This window comes from Anneissia japonica, unplaced genomic scaffold (assembly GCF_011630105.1).
Source record: "Anneissia japonica isolate Jap-2015-1 unplaced genomic scaffold, ASM1163010v1 scaffold3735_len701357_cov177, whole genome shotgun sequence".
Lineage (NCBI taxonomy): Eukaryota > Metazoa > Echinodermata > Crinoidea > Comatulida > Comatulidae > Anneissia > Anneissia japonica.
In genome coordinates, this window is record NW_022723891.1 from 569,691 (window position 1) to 581,816 (window position 12,126).

Consider the following 12,126-nt stretch of genomic DNA (forward strand, 5'->3'; position numbering starts at 1 on the left):
TATAACTAATTGATAATGACTTAATGATATATTGACAACGAGAAAATGATAATTATGGTAATCAGAATGACAATGTTTATATGATAAAAATGAAAAATATAATAATAATGATAATATTAATAGTGATAATAATAATCGCGAAAATTAGAAAAAGGATAATTATAAAATTATAAGGAAGATACCATAATAAATACAATAATAAAGAAGATATTATATGTCATCGTGTTGGACGGTTCTTATGCGCTCCAAATCAGTTAGCACTATAAAAACAAACACGTAGATTTGATTTTAAAAAAAATTGCAACAAAAGAGCTCGGGATCTTTCATTTATACAAGCCAGGCGGATGAGAGCAATCAAGTTATTGTTAATTTCCCAACTTTCTATCAGTACTACTCTAATGCCTTCGATACTGTGACCCAATAATTTTAGTATTTATTGTGGGATTTTGCGACTGATACCCTTCCTTCTCAATGCTAGCCACGAATCGAACATTCTTGCTGACGGCTTCTAGTGTTTACTTTGCATCTTGGGGTTTTTTCCCCCAAGTTTAAATGAATATGCCTACACGGTAAGCCCACTTCTTCCTCGAGTGTATCTGCGTCACAACAATAAACTTACGCCTAATCTTCGCATCCTTCATTCCTCGCTAGAAAACATTCGTTTCCTCCATTCTGCCCTTTGTACACTCTCAATTATTCTCTTGGCCTTAATCCCATTTCTGTCCGCTCAACTGATATTAAATTAATATTTGAGATTTAAAACCCCTCACAACAACCTGTTCCCTAACTGCATTCGTGCCATTGGATCTCGGGCTGCACACTGTACACCCCGTATGCGAGCCTTGAACTTGTATTTTTTTTCTATATAAAATGTCATGTACAACAAGCCCGTAGCCAGGAGGTGTTTTTTTTTTTTGTTTTTTTTTTCTCCAGAAATGCCCTTTTTAAATCCTTACTAAGAAGTACTGTACCATTTGCATGAAAGTTTTTGAAATTAACTTCATAGGGCCTATGTTAGAAATGTGGCATTTGTATTGCCATTTCCGGACATCTGGGGTGTTTTAACCCAACTATGGTAGGGCAGAGGTGGGCGGGGTGTGGTGTGGACTCGAAGTGCCCTTTTATTAGAACCACCCTCTAAAAATCCTGCCTACAGGCTTGTGCAGTGCAATACATTATTCTTTTCTGATATATTACAAAAAGGCCTATTTTTGTTTTTATGGCTCGAATATCGATAAGCGAACACAATAGATTCAAAAATAACTCATATGTTATGGAAGCAATATAAAAATGTCGGATATTTGAGCTAAATACTGTAAATATACCCAATAAAATTTACACTTGAGTCGATAAAAGTTCAAACGACTTCTCATCATATCAGTTGTCCCATCATCATAATTATAACCGCAAATTATAGAACTTTTTTCACTCGTGTAATTGATGATTAAAGAATTAACGGCTACATGGGTGTGGCAATGAAGTTTGAGAAAGGCATAATTGTAATCTTCCTGAGACCCAGGCTTTGAACCTCCAGGTTAACGGTTTACGTCAAACGTGATTACGGTTATTTAACGAAGTGATAAGCGCCAGATACTCGGTAAACACTCACATACCATCAAACAAAGCTTGTCAATACTTCCTACAATATTAGGCTACAGTACAGTACAGTACATCGCATGAACTTATCTGGAAGTAGGCCTACATGGCATTATTATTTAGATCAAATGAATCTGTGGATGTTTAATCTAATCAACAAAGCCTCTATGGAGGCGCTGGTACCATACATCATCTAAACAGGGAGGGCCATACATTACCGTAAATGCTCGAATAAGCGGCGCCGCTCTCGAATAAGCACCGCGGTGCTTAATCGAGGGTATTGCCATGTGTGTAATGAAACACTTTGAGAAGCGTTTAAAATACAATGTACACAGTGTTAAAATGAATAAATAACACAATAAAGACACAACCATTTCTTTAAATTTTGTTTACGATGACGTAGGACCTATGATAGGCCTACTAAACTTCGGGAATACGTGAGATAGGTAACATAGGAACGGGCGTGGAAAGCGTCGTGTCAATATTATAAGCGCCGCTCTCGAATAAGCGCCGCGCTGAAAAGCCTCCAAAAATTCTATAAGTGCCACGGCGCTTATTCGAGCATTCACGGTGAATAATTTATTTAAATGATTGGGATATACCGTTCATTATACAGTATTATAATAGATTCGATAAACAAAATTTATTAGAAAAAAAACACACGTTAATACATTACGGCCAGAATTATTAGTACCTTTCCCATATAATTTTAAGTAGTCCTAAATCTGAAAATTATTTTTACGTTTGGATAACTCAGTGGATTTTTTTGAACGAATTTATAAATATTTTAATTGACTTTTAGGGGTTTTCCACCTCATTTCGGCACGGACAGTACGGTATTAGTAAGTTTATATCACTAAATATGTTTCCGTTTTCAGTTAGAAGAGCCAACGCAGCACTGGCTAATTGATGTAGCTCAGCCTGCCTCTGTGTTTGTTCGAGGGCCTAATGACGAATAATTACAAACAAACTGCTTGCAATTAAATATAGCGGTGACAGCCTATTCGTCAACGTGTTGATTTTTTTTCTGCAGTGGGGTTTTCCCTAACGCGTTTAAACGTTCGTTAACATTTGGAGGTTTGGAAACTGAAAATGAAACATTTAGTCTCGTATGAACTATCTTATTTTTTTTGGGTAAACACGACTTTTATGCGGTTATTGAATTGCAAAAAATGTTCACTTTTTATTTTTAATATATTTTGAGGGCGCCAGCGATCAGCTTTGCAAACTTTGTTTGGCTATATACGGTACTGCAATTATTATTATTATAAACGTTAATTTGATTTGATTCTATTATTTAAACTCATATGATTACGCAAACCTTATTATTGTTATAGGCCGGTAAAATTAGCATGTCATTTTGAGGGTGACAGCGATCAGCTATATACTAAGCTTGTTCGTCTATCTCGAAATAAACATTGTAAAACAACCGATTTCATCATCATTATTGATATTGTTGTAGGACTATTAAATACCATAATTATTGTCATCATCATATGCCTCGTCAAATGTTCACGGCTTATTTAATGACGATTTGATTTATTATTTTATTAATTTAAAGTTCTAAAGGTAAGGTATAGGGGAATAACATTATTATTACATTATTTTGGTGTTAGGGCTAATATTACCATATTATTATTAAAATAAGCCTTGAAGTTATCATTATTATTAGGCAATTATCATTATTATTTATTATTAATTATTATTATTGTTATTATTATTATTATTGTTATTATTATTATTATTATTATTATTATTATTATTATTTATTATTATTATTATTATTTTATTATCATCCTCATCGCTATCATGATCATCATACCTCGTCTTTACGCAACTGTGTATGCTCTATTATAAGTTTGACTTGGCTCCGACCCCCAAAAGTATGGTCTGCTCTTCTGTACTATGACAACTTGATTTGACATGGAAAGGCAAATGCCGTAATACGACGAACTATCAGAAGCTGTGAATGGAGCCTTAAGACTTTAAGTTAGTTCACTAGTTGAACCGGAAAGTGACAATTTAGTTGTTTGCGAGAAAGGAACAGTTTGTCAACGCTTTGAATATACACCTGTTAATGCGGCACCGACAATTTTTTCTGCCCTAAAAAACTGCTTCCATCACGATATTTATGTTGAAGAGACAGACAAGTGTATAATTAAGCAATATTTAGGCCTATGTTTAATTTTGTGTTTATTATTCATTAGGCACTTTAAAAAATGGCGAAAATGTTTATTAAGGTCTACATATTTCTCACCGTTTTGGCTATCGAATTTCAGCAGTTTGAACATTAAATTATTTAATATTATAGGCCTACATTTATACCGGTACGGTACATTGCCTATCACCATCAATGTTTTTAATCTACAACTCTCCTAAATTCGCTTGATGATGGAAATATGACTTACAGGAAATATAAGCCATATACTGTATTTAAGTAGATTAATATTAGTATATGACATCTTTCACCTTTTGCCAGAGAATGTTGCATATTTTCACCAATGTATATAGGCCTATATACTATATATATATAAATATATATATATATACATATATATATACATATATCATATTCACATCAGGAGTAGATAGAAGCGTCATTGGCTTCTTAGTACGAGAGCCAGGAACTAGGTCCAGAGCTGTCTCTTATACACATCTAGATGTGTATAAGAGACAGCTTTATACACACTGTCACAAAAATTTAACAGACATAATATAGGGTACGGAACACTGTTATTTTTTATCCATCTGTTATATAAGAAATTATATTTTATTACTACTTTTTAAATTTCATGGATCTATGAAGGATTTAACATGGTGGAAAGGAAAAATACGTTTAATGCCTATATCCGCACACAGCCAGCCTGTAGGCCTATTCGATTTGAGAACATGTATTCTGTATAATATTGTACACACGGTTCCAGTTAAAACAATGTGTTTATTTCCTCATTCGATCACTGATCTCCAGTCCCCGTCTGGAAAGTATAGCCGAAAGACAATTGTAGTTTAATATGAAGATTCAAATCGAGGAGTATGATTGCTGAATTTTAATTCAATATAAATCCTCGCAATGATAATGATATGGAAAGGAAACAAAAACTCGAGCACCTGTTATAATAGGAAATATGACCAAGGTGAGAATATGCAGTTTAGGTACTGATGCCACTGTTGGTGAAAAACACTTAAAAATAGATATTGTTCCAAAGCGACTGACTTCTTTCCACACAATATTATTTAAATCATGCCATGCGTGTTGTACTAATTGCAATGAATGAATGATGAGGGGACATTTGCGTCGGCCTAGGCTTACGTAAAGTAAGGTTATCAAATTTATATACACTACTGCAGCAACTTCATTTATAATTCGACTCTACTACGATGTTTCGAAAGAATTTATCTGAAGAACCATTTTGATGAAGATCGATGTTTTACCCTACGCGTATATCAATATAATATATGGTATTTGATTCAAATATCGTACTTCTGTTCTTCAGTTATGAACAGTAACGGTGTACAATAAATAATAACGGATTTTATAAGTTATACTTTAATAGCATGCCTCTCTCTCTCACTATAATTAGCGACAAGAGTGTGATCAATTTTGTAGGACTTTCTGACAGGGGATGTATTTTCCTTGACTCGACCTATGACACCAGTTGAGACAATAAGATCTCCATTACATTGCTAAGTCACAGTAACTAGGTCATTGTGGTTTGTTTTATCCGTTTTCATTTTCCTGTCGATCTCCATGCTTTGCAAAATTTACGAAATATTTTAAACGAATCCTTAAATGGAGGTACAGACAGTTGCCGTACAGTGTAACATTATTCTTACACATTCGTAGTACAGTACTGAACTGTGTATTTTTGACTTGAATCCTTAAATATAATTACTGTATATAATTATCATAGATCGTTCACAAATAGTGTAATTAAAAAGCATGGGAATCATTCAAAACATGGGAAGTTATGAAAACACACATGTTAATTGTAAGGCCTACTGGGGTCTCCCCTTAAACACCAATATCATTGTAATCATTTTCTACCTCACACTGTCACAACTACCTCTTTAACAACAGAGAATAATATACAAAACACGTATATATTTTCAGATTTTGAAATTTATTCAGTGACCTTAAATTTCTTTTATACATAAAATACAAAGCAACGTAAATTGACTGATGGCCGTCATGCGATCTTCTGGCCAAATATAATATATGTACACGCAGTCAATATTATCACCTAGTTTACTGACTAGCAGAAACTAATAACAAGGATTGTGAAAGAATCAATCATTTCCTGCCAACGACATCTCCTTTGTTGAGGTTTTGAGGAACTCTGGTAAAATCAGATAATATTGTGTACCGTTTGGCAAAACATAGGATATTAACAATGACCAGCAGTTGCATTCCTATCATTATTATATAGCAATAAATTATTAACCACATCTCTAATACTGATTTCATTTAACATAATGGTTCCAGCCCAAATTTTAGGAGTTATAATAATTTGTATGTACATAATTTTTAGAGAAAATTCTTCACCTTTATAATCATATTAATTGAAACATGGGGCGATTATGTATTTCTGATTATGATATTATCATAGACACACGTAGATTGTTCGTATGGCATTGGCCTTGCAAGAGTTCAGAGTTCAATTAAAACTGCTGGTATCACGAGGTCACGAGATTAGCTTCGTGACGTTTTACACAACAAATTGTGATCATCAAAAGGCTATCACAAAGGATGGATATTAAAGCTAATAGCGTTTTATAAAAAGACCTGTAAAAACGATTGTTTAAGAATTATATTAGATTTATAACAATAGAGTTGTTAACATATTGTTCATAATTAATATTCCAAATAATTCGAGTTTTTCATAGCTTCCTGCCTGGTGAAGCTACCATAGAAGTGATATGATGTTTGCATCTCATTTCCTTCCAAAGCAGCATAACATATCCGAATAAACAATCACTGTCTTTTAATTGAATAATTACTGTACTACGTTTACCCATCCTCCAATAACCAATCCCCCTGTTTCTCAAACACTCATCAAGGCAACAATTTTCTTTCATTGTCCAAAATGTCTGTTTATGATGGTTTTAAAATGCCAACTGCTGAGCAAGCATTACTTGACATCCACTTTTGACGTGTTCCATCACGTTTTGTTTCAATCGACATACTTGTTCTCTCAATTTGGTGGCTGCTGTCTGTAAATCTTGATTTTGCGATTTTAGTTCACTCACTTTATCTTCCAAGCGTGAAATTCGCTCCAGCTTTCGCTTACGACACTTACTTGCTGCGATTCTATTTCGAAGTCGTTTCCTTTCGGATTTTATCCTCTCTTGTGTGTCCATATCGATTGGGGACATGGGTGGTGTAGCATGGTATACGGGTACCGTTTGTTCGGGTTCCTCTTTGATATGTCTCCAACCTCCTGTGTTGTTGATCACACTAACCGAAGCATGAGCCGTCGACGTAGGCAGGCTGTTATTTGTGTACGTCATGCTTACGGCTGGCGCACCAGGTAGAGTGGTCGTTGTGTGAGTGGGATTGAAAGCTTGTGTGGTTACCACTGTATTTGGCGGAGCCCTGTTCACGGCCGCTTGAGGAAAGTACTGCACATTAACTCCTTGATTATCCTCAGTTTCACTACCATTGGTAATATGATGCAAATTATGAAGAGCCTCCACAAAACCTTGAGCGAATGCAGCCTGTTCGTCCGTTACGTTTTTCGGGCATATGAACTGCGTTGGTGTTGGTGTTGTGCATACATTTCCCTGTTGGTTAACGATCAATTTTTCAAGTTCTGGCGAAGCCAGTTTTAACATATTCACATCAGGAGTAGATAGAAGCGTCATTGGCTTCTTAGTACGAGAGCCAGGAACTAGGTCCAGAGTCATGCTCTTCTTCTTCTGTATCCAATTCGGATGATCTTCATAAAATTGAGTCTCCATCTTGGATTGTTGCTTCTGTTGTACAACTACACTGCCTTTTTTCTGAGTAGTCGACATACAAATGAAAACACTGACTAAACGTCTCTCAAGCTAAGTTGTGAGTCACTACCGACACAAATATACTCGGGATTCCTTCGTTATGTATTGGTTGAACGATTTTTGTGTTAGCACACAGATCTTGCCTGTTTTTCTCCGAGTAATGGAATGCGTTTCCTAAGCAAATGCTGAGTCAGTTTTATACTCACTGACTCAATGTCTAAAAATAGATATTAGTGAAATGACATCAAGTCCTAGCGTTTTCATTGGCTCTAGATGATATCATCGGCTAAAGAAAATGAAAGAATCTGACTGCTGATTGGCTAAGTGAGTCTCAATGTATTGTGGGTAGTGGGAGTGCCCAATTACTGACGTCACCTGAAATGGGTATTCTCCAGGAATATTACATTTTTGTGTAGGGGCGTACAAAATATAATAAGCTCTTAATATTTAATTTTAGTAAGATCAGATGTTGTTTCAATATTAATATATTAAACAATGTATATTAATATATTTGCATAATGGTAACTTGAATTAAAAAATAAAAATTATTATAATTACTGTTTCTTCCTAAATGCAGGATGGACTCGGCTCATCAGATCTATTGTATTTTGTGGTTGATTTAACTACGTCACAATATCCGGAAACAAATGGATTTGACAAACAAAATCGACATTTCCCTTTGAAGTATTCTTTTGTGTCTGTCTCGTGACTTGCCTTATTTGGTAAATGTAAATAGCTTTTTGTAAATCGCTCAGCCGGTTTCTAGAGAGAGTGGAGCTTGGTACGTACTCGCGGTTGTGGTGGATTATTATTGATAATGAAAAAAGCGTGGTAGTTCAAAATAAACTATTAATGTCATTCATTTCCAAATTGCAGCTACTTCCAAAAAAACAGCGCCTAGTCTAGTTGTAGTCTAGGCCTAGCCGGGGCCTAGCTAGCCTAGGCAGGCAACCTAACCTGGGGGCCTAGTGTAGTTTAGGCCCGGGCCCTCTGCAGTGCTACTATTACTAGGAGGCATAGCCTAGTACCATAATAATAGGAATAGGTCTAGCTAAACCTTTACCTGTATATGTCTAGGCCTAGGACTACTAAATAAGATATGTCTAGACTATTGATAGTAGGCCTATAATGATAATGATAGCTCGGTTCTAGAGGAGGAGGTTTTAGCCTAGGACTAGGCCTGGCCCTAGGCTAGGCCTAAGTTGGTAGGTAGGGATCACTATCATGCATGATCTCGCATACATATTTTGCAACCTAGGCCTAGTATTGATAAGTTTTGTTCATGAAGCCTTGATTGACATTTAATAATAATATTTTCTCCTTACAGTGTGCGTAAAGGCTGAAGCCAAGACACATGGCATTGGCATTGTTATAACTAATTTCATTATTAATTACTGTATTATCTTTAATTATCACCAGCTGCAGTGGAGGTGTATTGCCTTCAAATTTACTATCATGTAAATTCCTCCTGTCTTGCATTCGTGTTTCTCAATACAGTAGATCAATCATAATAAATAGCAATCATCTACAGTACATATGAATTATGTAAAATCGTCACGCAAAGGTGGTACCAGCATGAGAAAAAAGGTGGGGGTGGGGTGAGGGTTGGTTATTTCCTTTTTCAGATACCATCCAATTTGTAACCACAAAATGGACCAGAGATAGAAGAAACCATTTTTTTATGCTTTTTGAAAATTTCGATTCAAACTTAATTGCACTTTCAGGAGATTTCCCTTGGCCTTACTATTATGGGAGGAAACTTTCTGAAATCTCATGAATGTCAAATCTTTATTATTTTGTTGAATATAGTAGTATATAATGCAACATCTTGGGAAAGTCCTCTTTTGGGAACTGTACACTGCTTAAAATTGTTATAATGTTTTTTTCAGGGAATTCCCATACTTGGTAGTTCCCATACTTGGTAGTTCCCACCCTGTCTGGGAATTACAAAAATTTAATTCCAACCCTATCTGGGAATTACAACCATGTCACTGAATTTCTCACTTCTACTGTGGGACTCTCCACTACCACCCCACAGTGTAATCCCCACACCACTTAGAAATTGCTGGCATTGCCAAGAAATGGCCCACCCTTTGCGAAGTTTTAAAGAAATTGTTACAGTATATGAGATATTTCTTCGAGCCCGATGAAATTCTTTCAAAATTTATTAAGTTGTTTTTGGTTTAAAATAATATAAGGTGATAATTATGGGTGTTCTATCTTCTAGCAGGTTTTAATTTTGCCAGTTTTTCTCTATGACATGCTCTGTTGATTAATTCACTGTATATAAGATAATGCTCATTTTTTCTCTTTCATATCCCCTGCTATAACTATCATTACTCATTTTTTTTCCACGAAGGTGCTTTCCTCCTGTTGTTCTACGTCAATTATTTCTTTCAAGCCCTTTCCTCTTAGTGTATATACTGTACTGTCAAGTAAATCTGTGATTACCCATTTGAAGATCAAAGAAAATGATTAGTTTACTTTCTGTAATATACCGTACTCGCGCGAATAAGCGCCCCGTTTGAATAAGCTCCCCTCTCGAATAACCGCCCCTCCTAACGTGAAAATTTCCTTAAGCGCCCCGTTTGAATAAGCGCACCCTCATAAGATTTTTTTTTTTTTTTTTTAGCAAGTCAATAATCCAATCCATCCTTGGACTGTGGTTGTTGGCATGATTTGAACTGTAGAGTGGAAACACATTCTTCTTCAGTCAATCAAAATAAGGATATTTCTCTTGGACAGATGAGGGCTCCGATCCCTGGACAGACAGAATATTTCCAACTTTAATCTTTTTACATATTTGTCTATGTCTAGTCCTACTCCTCTTTTTCTTTTTTCGACCTTAAGCACATTCTCATCTGAGTTTTCAAGAAAAATACAATGATCCTGCCATCCTGATAATCTCAATCGGCTGATGGCCAACAAACTAACCACTACCCACCACTAATTGCATCTGCTATTTTGCTGTTATGTAAATATTCACGCATTCTTGTTCTCTGGACGATTATCTTTTCTAACCACCATTCATATTGTCCTTATATAATCTTTTTTTCATTCAAAAAGTGCCTCTTGAATTTTTGATTATTAAAATAATTTCCCATAAGAGCCCCTCGATTTTCATCTATTTCCATAAGCGCCCACTCAATTTCCACTCTGTTTTCATAAGTGCCCCGTTTAAATAAGTGCCCCATTTGAATAAGCGCCCATCAGAAAGTGCAAAAAATATTTTAAGCGCCCGGGCGCTTATTCGCGCGAGTACGGTAAGTTATTACAAAAAAATGTCTTCACAAAGTATTGGAGGTTTTAACATACTGTGTCTAGGTTATCTTTAGGTACTACTGTTACAGTAGTTCCTTGTGTTGTAGTACACAAAGCCTCCCCCCCCCCCCTACAGTACCTTACATCAAATTTCATGTACTTGCAATTTCCTTGCAAAACCCAGGTATAATTTCAATGAGTTGCTCATTGTTAAGAAAATATATTGAAGATCATTTTGCATTGATTGATTGATTTTTGATTGATTGATTGATTGATTTATTCAGTACCAAATACAAAAATACAAAGCAAACAATGACAGGGAAGACAAGGGCATAATACTTAGGATGACCCAAGAAGGTGAAAAAAGAAACCTTATTTCCATTGGGGTCCTTACAGTACATTTAATAAGAGCATACAAAACATAGAATTATTAAACAAATCAGCAGGATAAAAAAAAAAAAAACAGCAATGCCGCACAAACAGGGTAAAAATGAATGATACGGTAAAAACATTGCAATGAAGTGTAAAAATTCAGTTGAAAATTTAAAACCATTGAAAAGTTAAACATTTGTTGTAGTACTCTAGCCTAATGTCTGTCATTAATTTCGGAGTCGCCATACTCATATTCTATAAACATTTTTTGAGATTTAATAAAATGATAAAAGTTACAAGTTACAAGTAAAATTTTTAAGATTAAAATGATAAAAATTTTACCATAAAACAGCTTAAGCATTTGGTTATTTGTTTAAAATGTTCTTTAATATTAATTTTAAAACCTTCCATTGGGCCTCCCCCTCCCCCCACCTTCCCCCACCAGATCAGCCCATTTTCAAATTTCAAATAGGGGTGGGCTTATAAGAGAGGCACTACAGTGCATTACCAAACTTCTGCTGGCAGATTCAATAATTTTTGTAGTGAAATATCTTATTAAGGCCAAGGAAAAAAAAATAGTTGTTGATAGTCCTTTTTATTATAAAAAAAAAAAAAAAAACTTTTTTTTCTATGACGTGATTGAGACTTATGGTTATTCCCAATACAGTATCTGTGGTTGTTTTTGTTCTTTTTTAACTCGCGAAATAAATGATTTGTTACATTTTTTTTCTACATACTGTGAATGAAAAAGTTTTTTAATCATCAATTATACTGAGAAAATTATTTGTAGGTTGGGGCAAGGAGGTATAAAAATAAGGTATAAGGTATAATAATATATTTTTATACCTCCTTGGTTGGGGTCTACACTGTGGTGGTAGTGGTAACTTTTTCTAGGCGATT

The 12,126-nt window shown here is 35.0% G+C and overlaps 2 protein-coding genes across 2 annotated transcripts in view; one reads left to right on the forward strand and one right to left on the reverse strand.

The window, feature by feature from the left end:
* Positions 1–5,696: 5,696 nt before the first annotated feature.
* On the reverse strand, positions 5,697–7,775 carry LOC117112403 (transcription factor AP-1-like). The gene has a single exon (XM_033255478.1). It carries the CDS (start codon positions 7,609–7,611, stop codon positions 6,700–6,702), a length of 912 nt encoding a protein of 303 aa, XP_033111369.1. The 5' UTR covers positions 7,612–7,775; the 3' UTR covers positions 5,697–6,699.
* Positions 7,776–8,255: 480 nt separating this feature from the next.
* LOC117112394 (mutS protein homolog 5-like) overlaps positions 8,256–12,126 on the forward strand; it is a 92,467-nt gene continuing 88,596 nt past the window's right edge. Inside the window, exon 1 of the mRNA XM_033255466.1 lies at positions 8,256–8,374. The gene's annotated coding sequence lies outside the window, so the exon portion shown is untranslated. The remainder of the gene's footprint in view (positions 8,375–12,126) is intronic.